General features: G+C 39.3%; 1 protein-coding gene across 1 annotated transcript; it reads right to left on the bottom strand.

Annotated features, from left to right (window-relative positions):
• Nucleotides 1-7,048: 7,048 nt before the first annotated feature.
• Nucleotides 7,049-17,784, bottom strand: CA3 (carbonic anhydrase 3). The gene is made up of 7 exons (XM_010381754.2): nt 17,067-17,784; nt 16,097-16,294; nt 13,848-13,966; nt 11,921-12,013; nt 10,797-10,859; nt 9,726-9,881; nt 7,049-8,040 (listed from the first exon to the last, which is right to left on the bottom strand). The coding sequence occupies exons 1-7, from the start codon at nt 17,098-17,100 to the stop codon at nt 7,921-7,923; spliced, it is 783 nt and encodes a 260-aa protein (XP_010380056.1). The 5' UTR covers nt 17,101-17,784; the 3' UTR covers nt 7,049-7,920.
• Nucleotides 17,785-18,632: the final 848 nt, after the last annotated feature.

Raw genomic sequence — 18,632 nt, 5'->3', positions numbered from 1 at the left:
CAGTGAATAAGACAGCGGGCCAGCATGGCTGGTGAGAAACGACAGGACAGAACAAAGTGGACCAGTTGGCAGGAGATTCCGTAGGCTGATTTTGTTAGCATTTGACTCTGCACCAGCTGCCCCCCACATGACCCTGTACACACTTCAGGGGTGCACATGATGACTGCCCCATGACAGGAAGAAAACATGATAAATTCTATTTATAGTTAATTTTTTAGCCTTTAAAATTTTCTACTTTGTTTATATTTTATAATATACAAAATAATAAAATACTGTGAATATACACTTCATTTTTTTTAAATGCAATCTTGTGGGAACATGTGGAAGAACTGTGTCCCAGGGTCCCTACATCATTCAAAAAGAGTCCGGAGTCCATTGCTGACCCAAAGACCCAGGTGACCCAGAGCCGTGTTTTGCAGGTCGCCTGTACCCTCATTCCTATCTGTTCCTTCTTTCCTATGGCACTGATATCACTGTTCAACATGTATTTCATGCCCAGTGTGTTGGGCACTGTGCTTGTGCCCGATAAGCCCTTTCATTCAGTATTCACAGCCATGTCTAGTATCATTTCTCTTGAGCAATGTTTGGAAGTCGCCTTTATCTTTCTGTTTTTTTCTTCTCCTTGATGCTTCTAAGTAGTTCCTTAACCTACTTTTATTTCTTCCGTATTTGACACATAAACACTTTTGAAAAGCATGAAATCTTTTCAAAAAGAGCCTTTCTTATGACCGGGCATGGTGGCTCACACCGGTAATCCCAGCACTCTGGGAGGCCAAGGTGGGCAGATCACTTGAGGTCAGGAGTTTGAGACCAGCCTGGCTAACCTGCTGAAACCCCATCTCTACTAAAAATACAAAAATTAGCCAGGCCTGGTGGCACGTGTCTATAATCCCAGCTAAAACCCCGCCATTGCACTCCAGTCTGGGTGACGGCAGAGTGAGACTGTGTTTCAAAAAAAAAAAAAAAAAGAAAGAGCCTTATTTTAGTCATCTGTGTATACTTTTAAAATTATATACCAAATAGTGAATACTTTTGCCCAGCTGAAAGCATTACCCTGTAGCTGTAAACTTTCTTCTTTATGCCTTGTGGTGATTTCATAACTTCTCTGCAACTCTCTGCTCCTCTTGGGGCCTCATCAATGTTTCATATCAATTAAGCTCCCAAGAATAAGAGACTCAGTACACCTCACAATCCCTTAGTTAGAGAAAACAAATGAAAAGGAATGAATTAGACCTTCTCAGATAAAATGTCATTAAAATACTCTTTTAATTAAGAAATATTTATAATAGGCTGTCTGAAATTTACATGTCAAGCTACAAGTTAAGCCGCAAAGTACTTACTATTCCACCCTGCCACTCCCCAGCCCACCACCATCATAACTGATGATGACTTCTAGTAATTTACTGTCTGAGGTAAAGCTTTTTTTAAAAAAATTCTCAGCTATACTATAAAGCTCGAGGTAGTAATTATCAGTACCTGAACATACATGGGGCCTATGTTGTTTGTGGAGGAAATTTACCTGAATTTACCATCTATTTGGCAGGTGTGGTGTGGTATGTGTCCGTTGGGAATGCTTATTGGATTTTCAAAAGCATCATACTTTGCTAATCATGACTGTGAAACAAGGATTTGTGTTGGGAAGAGGTATCTTTATTATGTATGTGAACTTGCCATAAGCATCTCTACGCAAAACTGAATGAAATGGAGAACTAAAGTCACTAATGAGAAAATTAAGGCAAACTTAGAGAAAAGAGAGAGTGGGGAAGTTCAAGTACCAGCATGAATCATGCCAATTAGTGTCATCAGAGTCTAATGCCACAGACTCATTGCTAATCTACCTCTTCAACTTGCACATTAGAAGCATGAGTGCTAAAAGAGATAAATATGCGGGCAGAGACTCTGCTGTAATATCTCCTAAAACATGTCGCTTTTATGCTAAGTGAAATTAGTTATTAAGATTAAAATTTGCAAATGATAAGCTTTGGATATATGTAAAACTGCTTCTCTTCTTCCATGCACACTTTTTTTATAGAGAAGCCTGGGTTGCAGCAACAGACATCTGTATATTCTGCATTGAGAAAGTACAAGAACTTTCCCTAATTGAGGAAGTATAAGAACTCATTGAGATGCCAGTCTCTGGCCTTCCTAAGATGAGGCAACAGCTCCCAGTAGCTCATGGACCTAGACTGGCGTTCAGTATTTTAGGAATTTCATGGCACCATCTATCTGTTCATCCATCCATCCCTCTATCAGTTTATCCATCCATCTATTCATTCCTTCAACCATGCAACAAATATCTTTGGGCTCCATTCTAGGTTCCAGATACTGTGTTAAGTGCTGGGGCTTCAACAGTGTAATGAAACAGATGAAGTATTTACCTTCATAAAACCTCCCTGCTGCCACTACTTATCACACACACACACACACACACACACACACACACACACCAGCTCTTATATTACAAACATAATTTTAAAGTGTTGTTGTTACTCCTAAATTAGTTCCGAGTGTGAGAATCTGAGCTCTTATATATTCACTGATGTGCAGCCTTCTCAGTTCTTAATTCTTCCCAGCACTTGGCCTTGCCCTTACATCTGCTGTGCTTGGCTTGTACAATTTTCCCACCCTTAATAGGCCCCCTTCTTTGGGGTCCTGATCCATCCACGTGCCCCTTGTGATGCCTTAGATCTTGCTGTAAACTGATCTCACAGGAGCAGAAGTGTGAATTCTGTGAGCGCAGTATTTTCAAACACTTCCATTTGTATTATAGTTCCATGGGAGCCAGGTTCCTTTTAGGGTAAGAATTCCCTTGAACAAATGCGTTTGGAACCATCCAAATTTCAAGTGCGCTGAATACATATTATAGAAATGTATGGACATGTTGGAACAGAGAATATGTACACTTAATGCCCAAAATATTTCCCTGGAATTCCACTCTCCTCTACCTGAGGAAGATTCAAATTCAAGGGAGGATTTGATTCCTGTTTACTGCACAGAGTCAATTCTAACCTGGCTAAAATTAGCTTTTAAATCACTGGGTTTTATGCTGCTGCTGCGCACGTGGTCCCCTGTGATTACACCATTAGATTCCCTCTTACTCCTGCTGATTACCTGTGATTACTTACACGGTCAAGTTGTCAAGTGGCAGCACCTACTAAACACCTTCACGCCTAAAGTATTTCTTTAACCCTCTACTTAATTCCTTGATGCTGGATTGTATGCCTAGACTGTTTTATCTCCTTTTTTTGTAGTCAAATCACCCCCAAAGTACAAGCTCTTCTCTCAAGTGTGACTTCTGCATCTCATTTAGGATTCTGACTTTATGGCATGCTCAGACAAATCCAAAATCAATTTCATGGCAGGAGACTTTCTGTATTTACTATTAAGATAGATTTCCACTTCGCGCTGCACTCCAAGGGATTCTATCTTGCCAACATTTGAAAATCAATATTGAACAAAAGGAACGCTATGGTTCTTCCAACTCTCCTCTTTGGTTTATTTTTTGGATATTTTGCTAACTCTGTATGTTTCTCAGGAGAGGGGTAGAACTCCTAGAGCAGAAGTTTCCTCAGGAAAAGTTATTTGGTCCTCCTTTGAATCGCTGCTTCTAGTGATGTGCTGGTTTCCAATGTCACCACATCTTGTTTTGCCTGATATATATATGGGACAGAAGTTGTTGTTTTAAAATAGCATTTTCACCAATAATAACCAGAGGTGAGCCGTTATAGAAACTCTTTTAATATTACCTGTGATGAGGTGTGGATTCATGACGTTACTAATAGATACCTAAAGAAAGAAACGTGAGTTTAGGTATTGAATAAAGCATCCAATTTTTTCTTGGTTGATGTAAAATTAATTAATAAAAGATCATCGTTAACTCCTATTGTGAGTTACATCAGAAGGACTATTCTGAGTGATTTACAAGGAATTCTTAAAATCTCTCTGGAGGCAGGTTTACAGATCTCTGGAGAGATCTCTTAAAATCTCTCTGGAGGCAGGTTTACATTCCTGTTTACAGATGAGGAAACAGGCATAGAGAAATTAACTTGCCTGATGCCACACAAGTGTTGTGTGACTTGAATCTAGTCCTTCTGAATACTGAAGAGGGCTTTAAAATGTTAATTTCCCATTATTTAAGTTTCAGTGCAATAACTACTATTCTTTTATTCCGCAGGCCTTATTTTTGGCTATAAAGACACTTAAAAATATGTAAGAATCCTTCACTCTCTTTTCTTTCGCATAGATATTAATGACTAACAGTAAACATTTGAAAAACAGAAATAGGCTGTCAAAAACAATTTTTAAATCTTATTGCTCTACAATTAGTGTGAATAAAGTACAGCACGGCTTTTAACGTCATAGTCATTTTTGTAATTATTTTGCTGCCATCTAGTGACTCACATGAAATTTTTGTAATATTTTGCTGCCATCTAATGACCTAAGTGAAAATAACATTCAAACATGATTTTATTTTCCCATCTGCATTTTAAGACTTTAAGAACTACTTTAGGGGTAGGTTTTAAAAGAATCATTAAATTTCTATATCTCAAATATGAAATTTAAAAAATCTGAAATTCACAGATATTCATTTTTCTTACCTCTTCTCACTTATTATTCCTCTGCTAAAATAATATATTTTACTCGTAACTGGAGCTCATATTTAATATCAGATAAGAAGGCATTAGAAAAGAACCTAGAATCTAATTAATTTTCTTTATGTCAGTTTAGACCATATGTATTTCTCTTAGGCCAATTTTATTTATGCCAATTCTCATTTTAATAACTGTCATATTAATATTTCCACATGTATCCAAGCTTCTTAATAGCTGATCAATTTCAACTATATTTAATTGTATAATTGATTATGGTTAAACATTGAGAGTTTCAGTTTTGCATGTTCTGTGTAGAATGCTTCTCACTCGTCTACATAAATATTCACTGATTGTACTCTTTAAAGAATTTTGGATCAATACTCCTGAAATTATTTGCCTTTTCATAAATATATCCTGTCTGCTCATTTAAAAGGCAGGGATTATATTAACAATATATTTGCACACTTAGTCTTGGCCGGGTGTGGGGGCTTAAGCCCTGAAATCCTAGCACTTTGGGAGGCGCAAGTGAGCAGATCACCTGATGTCAGGAGTTTGAGACCAACTTGAATAACATGATGAAACCCCATCTCTACTAAAAATACAAAAATTAGCATGGCATCCTGGTGCATGCCTGTAATCCCAGCTACTTGGGAGGCTGAAGAACAAGAATCACTTGAACTCAGGAGGTGGAGGTGCCAGTGAGCTAAGATCATGCCACTGCATTCCAACCTGGGCAATAGAGTGAGACTTCATCTAAATAAAAAGTTATATATATATGTAAATATAGATATATTTGCATACTTCTAACAATACCCTATATTAGGTAAATTCTTGTTGATTCTGCCCTATCTATAGGCTTTTAATGACATGATAATCTGAATATTATGAAACACGAATTCAAATTAGTTTCTGCCCTATTTTGAAATGTTAAAATACTTGCAATGATTATACCCTGAAGAACAAAAGTTGGCAGATGCTGAAATCTTCTTACCACAGCAGTTCCTGGCCATGCCCCTTTATAAGGCTATGTGTATCTGAAATGCAATTGTTTGGGGGCCTGTTTATGATCAGGAAAATGATCCCCCTGCTGAATAAGGACACAGTATGTCTTTAATATTCTAATGGACATCTATAATATCACAGCACTTTGAGTTCAGCACTTTGAGAAGCTGGGAGGAAATTTTAAGATGGGCGATAATTGTGAGCATTGACAATGACTCAGACTGGAGGGAGGGGGAGAAGTATGTTCTACTAGAAAGTTCCCACCTGAAGCTAATGAGATCATTTTCCAAGGGGATCTAAACTAAGATAAACAAAAAACAATATTCCTATTAACCATGTAATGTGTTGTTCAAGAAGGTAAGTATTTTACCTGGATTCATCTATATTCATGATATCACTTTTTCAACAAATATTGAGTAATTATTATGTGCCAGACACGGTATTAGACAGCAAGGTGAATGTCAGCATGCAAGACTCATATTTGTGCCTTCATAGAGCATATGGTCTATGAAGATAGCCTCTTTTGATGGGGCGTTTTCCCTCAAAACAGTTCTAACCTTGTTCAGCTTGTGTACTGGAATAAGGACCATTTGTAGCTGGCATTAAGTCATATGTTCCTCCCCCACATAGAGTCAATACTGGATACATCTTTTACAGTGCATAAGCATTACTAAGTAAGTACCTTGAGAGAATCAGCTTGTGTATTATCACTAATGATCAAAGCTCCACACCTCCTAATTTCAACGGATTTAATTAACACTTCCAGTTCACACTGACCAACCTGGTTTGACTTCACCTAGGTGGTAATCTATTAAATATCTTTAGCCTCATAGGACTCTGTCACATGATTTGACTTCTGGCATCTCAGGACTCTCCTGACCCAATATTATTTCATTCCTTAGGGCAATGAACTTATTCCTGTCACTTGTTAAAGTAAGTTAACATATTGGCCAGTGAGGTGATGAAAGATGTATCAAAACCACTAACTGCAAAATTAGACTTTATGTCTAAAGATTTTATATTACATGGTTTAAAGATCTAAATATATGGATTTTTGCAGTGTTAGGCCAGCATCATCCTAAAGGCACAATTTTTAAAAATATAGATGTAAAAGCTATAGTCTGACTTGATTTCATGCCCCTAACACCCATTGTACTAGTCTGAACCCCAGAATCCTAAACCAATTTTGAGGCCTCTGGAAAGTATTTCCCACTATCAGATATATGGCCACACATTCGTCTTCTGGTCTGCAGTTTCCTCAGAAGGCCCTTACTAATTGCTTTTTTTTTTTCCCCCCCCCTGATGCTCCTTGAGGAATGTAGCATCCAAACTAAGAACTTCAGTCCTTAGTGCCATCCTTCAGCTATAAAAACAAACTTACAAAGTTTGTTGCTCTTAAACTCCATTTTTGTCATTTATGCTGCCTTTCCATTTAAAAAAAACACAACACTCAATGTTTTCCATTCATGTCTTTATTGGTTCTGGTGATCAGTACAACTGCTTTAACTTCAAGTGCCATCATTCACTGTTTTGTGTTCTAATGATCATTCATTCCAGCCTCCAGTGAGAAAGACAACAGAGGCACTTTTTATTTTAATAATCATGCAAAGGAAAATGTAGTGAAATTAAAAATAAATGGCCCTCCTTCAGGTAAAGAAAAATACTAGGATAAATTCAACTACATTTATGAAGAAGAAATTCAAATGCTGAATCAAAAATTTGAAAACTCCTGATTGTATTGTTTTCTTTTCACTGATAATCAAAACCAAGTAATCTTAGTAGCTAAAAGTTCAATAAATGACTGACTTCTTGCTGGTGTTAAGAGTTAAAACATATTATTAAGCTCAGTTCTTGCTGTCCATAGTCATTTTAATTTCTGGCTTATGTTTAATTGTTACATGATCTTCATACACCTCTACTACATGTAGAATTACTGATATTTCTTTAAGATGGACAACTAATAATATAAAAATAAAAACAAAGAAGTTCTGTGAAATTTTAGGTAACAGAAACGCTGGTGCCCAATAGCTAGCCATTTTTAAAATATCTTTACTCTTCCATCTCTGTTTCTTCTTCTTTGAAACTTTACTAAAAATGCTACTTTTATAGGAAAGATGATTATTACAGAGATCAAATGTGAAATCTATGCTTTCATATTAGATCTTGTCAAAAGTAACTTTGGTTTCTTGGTGACCACATCTCTCACATTCATTGCTCAGTGTGGAGAAATGAAATAGACTTGGAGTAAGGAGCACCAGAAGGAGGCAAGGAACCAAGCTCTCCAATGGCAGGTTTCCTTTCCTGAAGAGGGCAAGATCCAGCAGCCTCATTTGAAGGAAGCTCTCACCACCCTGTTCTTGATAGGCTGTGGAGGGCGCCAGTTGCCCACAAGGGGCACTGGGGGCTCGTTCTCAGCGCTGGAGAGGAGGCTCCGCAGCTTGGCCATCTGCAAAGGGCAGGAGTAGACTGTTAACAAGACATTCGGATCAACTGGACACACTATGCAACGAAGAGGTGTAAATACTGGTGTTTTTTTTGGGGGGGGAGTGGGGGGAGTCTCACTCTGTAGCCAGGTTGGAGTGCAGTGGTGCGATCTTGACTCACTGCAACCTCCACCTCCCAGACTCAAGCGATTCTCCTGCCTCAGCCTTCTGAGTAGCTGGGATTACAGGTATCCACCACCATACCTGGCTAATTTTTTGTATTTTTAGTAGAGATGGGGTTTCACCATGTTGGCCAGGCTGGTCTCGAACTCCTGACCTCAGGTGATTCACCTGCCTCGGACTCCCAAAGTGCTGGGATTACAGGAGTAAGCCATTGTGCCCAGCCAATACTGGTGTTTTAAAAACGACAAGCAAACCACACAACCTGTCCCCAGTGTCCAGTCCAGAGCTATTTAGCTAGTCACTGCATAGTGACACACATTTTTCGTTTATTTGTAAAAGCCCTTTTCTTCATTCTATACAAGATCACTATGCCCTCTGGTCACAGCGTTTTCCTCTTGAATTCTGAAACATTCATTTTTTATCTGAGGGGTCAGTATGAACTATATACTTTATTGGAGAGGATGACCACATCCATATATCAGTGTAAATAAAATGTAATAGACCTTTGTTGTATAAGTTTATGGAGTCAATTATTTTAAGAGCAAAAAGAAATCCAACTCGTGCTCCATTTTCAATTTTAAATTGTCTTTTCTTTCTTAAAGGGTAAGAAAATAAATTCTCATTAATAACACTATGATTCTACATTAAAATATTTTTACATTTCTTCTTTAAAAAATTTCATTCTTTCCAAATAGTTATATCACTGAACACGGTTGTTAAATCTGATCTTTTAATAAAAATGTCTTTATAAACTGACATAAATATGCAACCTGTTGCCTTATGCAAGAGACACACACTGGGAAACTGATTTTACTATTACAGAACATGCATGCTCTAGGTTGTAAGTCCCTGTGTTGTTTACTTGCTTCAATGTGTTTTTCTCCATGTTCTTGCCCACTTATTTTCTCCTACGTAGCTTTTCCTTGAAAGTGTCTTTAATGAATGTTACTAGGACACTCTTTAGATTGAACAGTAAGAAGGGAACCTTGAGAAGAGATGCCAAAAAGTACTGGGAACAGTTTGGAGGTGGAATTAGAATCCTGCACTTGGCTGTGTGATCATGGACAAATTACTGAACCTTTGAACCTTGAATTATGTATCTGTAAAACTGCAGAAATAATATATAGCATACAAAATTGTTAAATCCTTTCCAGTAGCACCCTTCTCTTCTCCAGGTCTGTGTTTAAAATCCCATCTTCTTACCAGTGCTCAGTATTTGGCAACATCCAAATTAACAAAGATTCATATTAATCTAAACCCTTTAAAGTGTTTATAGAGCATAAACTCAGTCATGGTCAGTATCGAAATGACTTTTAAATGAGTTGCATTTATCCTGGTACCCTTTGGGGGCCAAGTTTTAGAAAGTTGAACAGGCTGTTGTAACTAACCAGGGCAGACTGTGAAATCTCTAGCCATAGAGCTATCCAGTGAGTATCCAGTTAGTAGCTATGTATTTTTGATTTGGTATCTGTATCTTACATAGGCAGACAGCAACATAACCCCATGTGTTCACAAGGCTGCTCACCTGGTCAGAGCTCACAGTCATGGGCTCCTTCAGCAGCAGCCACACAATACACTCCTCGCAGGGTGGCGTGGTGAATGACCCCTGGTAGGTCCAGTAGTCCCGGCATGCCGGGAACAGGCAGGATGGGTCAAACTTTGTGAAGGGTGCCTCCTTGCCCTGGGTAAGAGCAGGTTGCAGGTGCAGTGAGTGCATGCATGCACATGCTCAACCACCCCAAGCCCTCACCACTTTATTTATGAGAATGGATTTCAAATGCAATAGAGAAAATAGAACTTTTGAACAAAGTATAGGCCTGTCAGAAATAAAGATCAAAGCGGGGAAGCTGGTTTGCACATTATTACTTGATCTGACGCAATCATTGTCACACTGTGTTCCTTATTGTTTTAACTGTGAGTAGAATTTGTAACTCTATTACTCCTCAAGAAAAAGGAGAAACTGATATCTCAAGCGTAATTGAATTATTTCATGTAAGTTAATGTTTTGGTGTTGATGATACCAAAAAATATCAGGCTTGCATTTTTATTGAATGTTCTACCTGGAATACTTACTTTCTCCGTTAGTAAAACTGAATAGTATTTGATTAGAATGGTCACAAAAAAAATTAAAATTTTTCTGTTACTTACATGAGTCTATTGATAAGATTTTAAATTTATAAGTGCTTCCCAGAAAGGTCATCACCGAGACTCGACAGACCAGTACTGGCTGACATTTAGTATCTCCATGATGGTACGCATGCACATATGCAGTGTGTGTGTGTGTGTGCGCGCGCGCGCGCGTGTGTGTGTTGGGCGAGGATGTGGTGACCACTCAACTTCTCTGATTCTCACTTATTCCTATTGAGAAAGAGATTATCTGACAGGATGACTATCACCATTAAAAAACTGATATATGTGAAATTGCTCTAAAAACTGTATGCCACACAAATATAATAGCATTTATTTTTATATTTATGCTTAGCATATCCATCAAACTTAGTAACAGATTTTAGGTGAAAAAAACTACTTGAAAACGTGTAAAGAAAATTTGCATAATCTGCTTTATGTTTTAGGAGGGAAAATGATTTTTGTTTACCTTTGTCTTAATCTTGTCCAATGCATCAAGGAAAATCTGGAACTCGCCTTTCTCACGTCCTATCTGTAAGAAAACGGAAATCCAAGTATAATTCTTTTATCTCTCCATAATTTAGGATTGTCTTCAAAGCTGATTTTGATCCATCCATCTGCAACTAGTGTTTATAAATCTGCCAGAATATCTCGTACTAAGCAAAAACATAAGTTTATTTTTCCTCAAGATTTTAGAGTATATATTTTCTGATCTAAATTTGGACTCCAGGCCTCTGAAGTACAGGACCACAAAATTACACGTTGATCTAGTTCTGTGTCTTTGACCTTCTCTGCAAAGTCATTCCACTTTTCTAAAAAACAGATTTAGAACCAAAATGGACCCTATGTTTCCCAAACTAAACTCATTGTCTTTCTTCTCAGACCTACTCCACCTCCTGCTGTGCTGTGTTCAAGCACCAGAAATGACCCAGTGAATTAAGAACCTAAAACAAATTAGGTCATTCAAAGAGAAAGAAGCCAGATTTTCACCTCTGGCTTGAAATCTAGATTATGTTACCACTAACCTCATGTGTTAATGACACTAAGTCCTCTTTAAAGCAAGGCTGGCTCAACAACACACACATTCCATGTGCTATCTTAGCCTGGGATCATGGGAGTGGTGACCACCTCAAGCCGAGGGGATGTCCAGCCAGGGACTTGGCATCATATGGTTCCCAACACTGACTTTTCTGGTTTCCAGTGCAATTGAAGTGGAGCAGTGAGAAAGGAAAATGAATATATGCCACCTTTGCCCTTACCACCAGTATAATAAGCGTACTTTAAGGCTCTGTCCCCACCACCTACACACACACACACACACACACACACACACACACACACACACACAGACATCCCACATCTGGGGAAAATTTAGAAGTGCTAGGGGTACTGGAGTGTGGTAAAATATACACTTTTAGAGAAAAGCAAGACATTTTGAGCTGATCTTAGCAGAAATATCTTGATTAGTTGTATTAATAATAAAATGTATATAGAGGGAAGAAGGTAAAAATGAGGGAATGAAACTCAAACTATGCTAACCATTGGTAGGGAAATACATTTTGAAAGAAAATATGTGGTCAATTTTTACTTTACCTTCAGAAAAATGCCAATCACAGCGATCCCATCACGCTGCTTCAGGGCTTCTTTAAAAGTGTTATACTTGGGGTTCCAGTGAACCAAATGAAGCTGAAACCATAGAAGACAGATTAGAAGGTAAATTCCTGGAATATGGAAGTAAGTATAACATTATCCACAGTAAATCCAATCATTGCACAGGCTAAGGTTGCTGAGCACTCTCATAAAAGCTGAGAAAATTTGAAAGAGTAGCATGTAGTATTTTGGTAACACTTCTGTTGGCTCAAATAAAAGGCATATAAAATTATTCATCTCCTTTTATCAACCAGAGCTCCAAAACCTGGTGGCAACCTGATCTTAATTTAGAACATGGGTACCAGTTAGGTTAATCAAACTTTCTATGCTGAGTTACAGAGAATGGCAAGAGAATACAATCATTTGCAGCAGTTAAAAAATGTTTTATTCAAGACCAAAAGTATGAAATAATCCCATATGCAAAGGTCAAACTGAAAGTCTTGCCTGCATCTGTAAGAAATATACTCAACTTTCCCCATTTGGTTGGGGAAGATGTCTAGAAGGCATTCTCAATATTTAATTTATCTTGCCATGGCTCTCTGGATTGGCTATACAGAAACAGAAAGATCACAGTGAAGTACTTTGGGTTTTCTAGCATCGAATTTAACCAAGAACTAAGCTGCCTAATGATTCTGCTTAAAAACATGTTCATAGTGTATTTCTGGGCTTCTGTCACAGCCCCTATGTTAACCAGAGCCTATCTTTGGAAAAGAGAAAGGCAGGAAAAATGAATTGGTCCTCACCTCCAAGGCAACTGCCACCACTTATTGGCTTGGCTTTATAAAGAAAACATGTCAGAGGCCTGTCTTAAGCCCTTGTAATTTGATGCATTGATCTGAGTTACGATTCATTCTTTTCTTTAATGAGTTAACTGAGACAGAAAGTAGTATATGCTCAGATTAAATTGTATGTGTGTACACATATCTCTATGTGTGTGTAAATATGTGTGCGTGTGTATATATAGATATTCACACACACATATATATATGCACACGGTTCATTAAGAGATTGGAACATAAGCATTATTCAGAATTTCTAAATGCTATTTTTAGAGTACTATATTCTTATAAAACAGGCAGCATAGGGCACTGGATAAGACGATGAACTCTGAAGCCAGTCTGTATCAGGTAGAGCACTAGCATTCACCAGCCGTGTGACTTTATTATGTGTCTTTTCTATGCTTCTGTTTTCTCATCTGTAACCTGTCTCTTAAGGTAGCTAAGAGGATCTAATGAGTTAATACATGTAAGCATTTAATAAGTATTAGCTATCCTTTTTCCAGTTTCATTGAGGACCCTAGGTTTTCTTATTAAGTAGCTATCCAATTTCTAACTTTTTGAGTTTTTTTTGAGACAGGGTGTTACTCTGTTGCTCAGGCTGGAGCGAAGTGGCATAATCATGGCTTACTGCAGCCTCAACCTCCCAGGCTCAAGTGATCTTCCCACCTCAGCCTCCTGAGTAGCTGGGACCACAGGTGCATGCCATCATGCCAGGCTAATTTTTGTATTTTTTGTAGAGACAGGGTTTCACCATATTGCCCAGGCTGCTCTCAAACTCCTGGGCTCAAGCAATCCACCTGCCTCAGCCTCCCAAAGTGTTGAGATTACAGGTGTGAACCACTGCACTTGCCCCAGTTTCTTAATGTAACCTTGGAAATCTTCATGTTTGCTGCCAACTCACCTATACCCCTTTACCTGTCTAGCCTAGAATGTCCAGCAGCTTCAGTTTAGCTAAAACTAGCACAGCTATTTTCATAACTATAGACTTGAAACAAAAGCAGTGGATGATGCTTTGTTGCTGTGGTTCTTATTTTTAATTTTGCAATTTTCACTGTATGAGACCCAGAATGGATTATGGCAGTTTCTCCTACCTCTGCTGCATACTTGACTCCATCCACGGTGTGCTCAGAGCCATGATCATCCGAAGAGCCCCAGTGAAGATGAAACTGGCGAAGTCGGTAGGGTCCAGGGAGAGGACCCCCTCTCAGCACTGTGATTCAGATAAGCTTGGTCAACAGTGAATTCATGCTTCTTTTACAGAGCTTAATGGACAGAATGCAGTCAGTGTGCTGGGTAGATGGTGCCACTCCCAGGACACCAGACTCCTTATAAAATGAAGTCTTGGGATATGTCAAGATAAATGATTGTTCTTTTCTGTTTTTCTTATTTTGTTGGCTTGTTTCATTATTATTGAAACATCATTTTAACACTTAGGAAAGTAAAATTAAAACAACAGATGGACAATGAGGAGGCATACACCCAGAGAACAGGTCAGTAGTGTGGTGCAGTGGGAAGAATTGGACAGTTGAGAACCAGGTGGATGTAGGTTTCCAATGCTGGCTTCACCCCTTGCTAGTTCTGTGATCTCAGACAAGTTGCTAAACTTCTCTGAACCCACTTTCACATTTCTAAGAAGGTGATAATAATACCAAACTTTCAGAGTTGCTGTGAAGATCAACTGAGATTAAGCACCTTAAAGCGCTCATCATTGTGCCTGCATGATGATCACTGAGCAAATGTGAATTCCTTCTCCACGTGTTGCTTCCAACTACACTTTTCTTTAAGACAGCGAGCAAGAACTTTCATCTATGTCTAATTTAGACTGTGTCCGTTCAAATGAGATGAAATGGAAAATTCAGAAATTTCCCAGAAAACCAATCAATTTGGATGACTAAACTAGATAATTCTCGGCAGCATTAATTTGGGCTTGTTGATAAACATCTCAACCCATTGCAGAGTGATTTAGAGGTTCAGATATCTTCCAAAGTATATTGAAAACTATGCAGAAACCGTAAGATCAAGATTTGGCAATATAAGCTAGATCAAAATAGAATTCAGAGCACAGCTATTTTAGAAGAGGTTGGCCACACTAAGTGGCCCAGGGAAAGCCATAAATGTAGACCTCAAACAATGAGGCTAGGCCTATAAGAGTTTTTTCACGTAGAAATGGAGTGGTTCAATTCATTCCATTTTTCCTGTCCAGCCACTCAGAACAGTTATTATAGGGACATGTGAGTCCAATTTATTAGAATAAACTGTATGAAATTGACAATATTCAACTATTTTTGCTCACAAAAATGGCATTTTCATATGGTTCAACCTAATAGACATGTTTAATTTTGTTATGGTGCTTTCAAAATGGTACTTGATATATAAGGAGAAGGGGAAAAAAGAAAACAACAGCAATACAAAATCACTGTTTAAGAAAATTTAAATTTCTATAACTTGGAACCTCCTAGTAGGTAGGAATTATGAATATCATTCTTCATTACAGCATCATTAAGAATGTTCATTTAAGTATATCAATAAATGTAACTTTATTAGAAATGTGGCTATAAGGAATTATTTTGCTGTATATCAAGCACCAAAATATTAAAGGAAGATTATTTCTTACCTCATTTATTGTGAAATAAAGTATTTCTGACTAGCATTCTTTTATTTTACTGATTTGCTTACTAGTATAAGTGAAATAAAGAGATTTGTTTTTTCTAAACATGTATTTTTCAGTTGCTATCTCACACACAAATACTACTCAAGAAGAAATTGTCAGATATTTCAAAAATACTCACCAAAATGATTAATCAGATGAACCCCACTGAAGGCTTGAAGGTAAGTCATTTTCACACCTTCAATGGCCCCATTCTCTCCCCTAGATTGGTCACCTCCCAGGCACCAGGGGAAGAAAGTCCCTATTTAGGGTTTCTATTATATTTCTGGCTTTGTAGAATGGAATCTACGCAATCGAGAGTGGAAGCCTGGCTCTCCAGACCATGGACAAGAAGCATAAAAAACCCTCAGGTACAGGCCATCAGAGTCTGAAGAACACTCATTTGAGCTTATTGTCATCTCTGTCCTATCATGTTCCATTTCAGGAATGCATTGCCAACTTTTAGCTTGGACATGGGGCCGTTTTCACAGAGACCAAGTTTGGAGGGTGAGACATTTCTCTTCAATGCATAAATATAATTATTCATAACTAAAGCAAAGTCAAATGTCATCTCCATTTTCAGAGGTAAAGGGCTCCCTCTCCCCACTAATTCTGGTACTGTGTCATAACCCACATTTTGTCAATATGGACATTGAAAACATCCATGGGATTCTACCTCACTGTCATACTTACTTGACCTATCATAAGTATCATCAAATACAACTCGGCAGGTCTTCCCGTTATTCAGGATGGTCTTGGCAGAGCCACCATCATAAGACACTGACCATGGCTGCAGAGAAGGGTCATGCTTGATGTCTTTAGTATGCAGCTCAATGGGCGACTGGTTTTCCCCCTTGGCATTTGGGAAAAGTTCATGCCAGTGGTCAGGACCTAGGAAATAAAGTCGAGGGGATGTATTTATTTGGTGGCACAACCTAAGGCCTCTTTCTAATTGACTAAACCAGCAAAATGCAGAGAGGCTAGACAGTGATTTCAAAAAGGTCTTAGGTTTCAGACTGGGCAATAAGAGACTTACCGTTCATTTCAGGCCTGTTGGTAGTTTTGTGAATAGCACACATGGAGACTATTTAACTCGGTGTGTTCACTCTGCTTGCTCAAAGGCTTATTTTTGAGATAAACTTTATCACACTTTTTAAAACCAATGCCACCTTCCATCATACAGTTGGAATAAAATAATATTGACCACCTACATTTGAGCATTATGCTGCAGTTTTCAGAGCACACCCATATTCCTTTTCCTTGGATTAGGGAGAGCCTTAGGCAGAGCAGAGATTCTCACACCAGCACCAAGCTCAGGTTAGGTGCTTGTCCAGTGTAACAGAATAAGGGCCAGTCACACCTGACCTCGGGCTGTCTGACTTCTCAGAGGCAACGGGATCTTAGGCAAGTGATCCAACTTCTCTGCACTTCAGTTTCCTCCAAAAGAAATAAAAACTCCATACTAGGGAGAACTAAATGAGATGAAGGGAAAAAAGAAGGAGCAGCATTTGGCAGTTGAAAAACCTCAGTAAATGTTAGGTCTTATCCTACTCCTACATTTTCCACTGCACTCTCTAAAGTTGCCCATTTCTGTGCAATGGCAGGGCTCTCCAGGACCGGCATCTCCTCCTGGCCGGGGGTCGCCGCTGCTGCCTGCACTCACCGTTGTGACTGGCATAGCCCCACTCCTTGGCCATGGTCGCCTTCCTCCGCGCTGGACTGCTCCTGCCTTCTCTTCCCCTGCGTGGTGCAGAGTCTCCGCGAGCCCGCGCTTTTATGTAGCTTCCCCAACCGCACACTGCATGGCCTTATTAGGTCAGCGAGGGTGGGGCAGGGGGCTAAACTAGATTGGGGTGGTATTTGGGAGGCCGGTGGGGGAAGCCAATGAATTCCAAGAGCGGTACAGCTGTCGAGGTGAGGGGGGCGGAGATGGGCGAAGGGGCACCTACGCCCCTCCCTGCGCTCTCCCGGGAGTCGTGGCTTCTGGCCCCTCCATCTCCTCCTGTTGTCTCGCAAAACTGCAGGGCTTTCTAACTGGCGCCGACGTGCAGAAATGCAGGCGGCCCTCACCTCGTCCTCTCTCCCTCTTCCATGCATTCTTGGGGATGAGGTGGGGGCAGGGACAGGGTGTCGTAGCTGTGCTTGGCCACGAACTAAAATCTACATCCCGGCGGCTCTTGCAGCCCCACTTACAAGTTGCTTCAAGCGCAGGCTGGCGGTCTGGCTGCGACTCTGGACACTTCTGCGAGTTTATTTCTTTCTAGCGATCCGGTTACGGAGGCTGGAAAGAACTCGTTTGTTTGCCTGCCCCCTAAGTTTGACTCCCTTTGCAGGCAACATGTAAAATCCTAGGAGCAAAGGATGGGAAGAAAGAGTCCAGAGCGGGGTGGGATGGTGAAGAGGTCCTCAAGTCCGTTATCCTTAAAGAGATGGCCCTTTCTGGAATCGCACCAGGCAGCATTTCCCAACCTAGCGGATCCTTTTGGATTGCAGTAAGCCAAGGGCTGGATCTCAGAGAGCGCCGGGCATCCAGGAGATGTCTGGATCCTAGGTTCACGGGGAGCTGGAGACTGGGACTGATTTAGCCACACTCCCTGCGCTGTACCTCTGTTCATGAAAAATCAAGAATATTCTGAAGTATTGGAAGGCCACTAACATAAAATGAGTCATATTTCTTAAAACCTGTGAACTTGCTCTCCAAGATATAATGAGAGATTGCAAGAAAAGAAAGAGGGAAAGATTTACAGAATGGCTTTTAATTTTTTTCTCCCCCTCCTAAGTTGTTTTCTGATACACTGAACCATGCAAAGGAGAATAAAAGCAGCATATCTAGTGTGTACATGACAAAAGTACATTTTTAAATATCTGGTTACGGTTCATATCAAAGAAGTCAGTAGTAGATATTTACAATTTTAAGAGTATATTGTAAAATTTCTCCTGTTTTAATTCAGTTATAATTTTTTAAGACAGTGAGGAAAGATAAAGCTACTTTCAGTGCTATCTTGAACAACATTTTAATATACATTTCCTTAATTAACTTTTATTCATAATAGTATTTAGTATTTGGGGATTACAAAACTCGAAAAGGAAATCGCTCGTCATGGCAAAGATAGCTCATCCCTAAGGCATGTGGAATGACTGACCACACTCATAACCTGGACGCCAGGGGAGTCACTCCCCAGGGTATTTTTGTGACAAGGGATTATTTGATCCACACAATAGCAGTGTG

This window comes from Rhinopithecus roxellana, chromosome 9, assembly GCF_007565055.1.
Source record: "Rhinopithecus roxellana isolate Shanxi Qingling chromosome 9, ASM756505v1, whole genome shotgun sequence".
Lineage (NCBI taxonomy): Eukaryota > Metazoa > Chordata > Mammalia > Primates > Cercopithecidae > Rhinopithecus > Rhinopithecus roxellana.
The sequence above is the reverse complement of the archived record's forward strand: the minus strand, read 5'-3'. Positions and strand labels throughout refer to the sequence as shown.

Coding starts and splice junctions, on each gene's coding strand:
- CA3 (XM_010381754.2), bottom strand. CDS start 17,100: ATGGCCAAGGAGTGGGGCTATGCCAGTCACAACG. Junction 12,014..13,847: donor GAGTCAAGTATGCAGCAGAG/GTAGGAGAAACT, acceptor CTATGGTTTCAG/CTTCATTTGGTTCACTGGAA. Junction 9,882..10,796: donor TGGACAAGATTAAGACAAAG/GTAAACAAAAAT, acceptor GCTCTTACCCAG/GGCAAGGAGGCACCCTTCAC.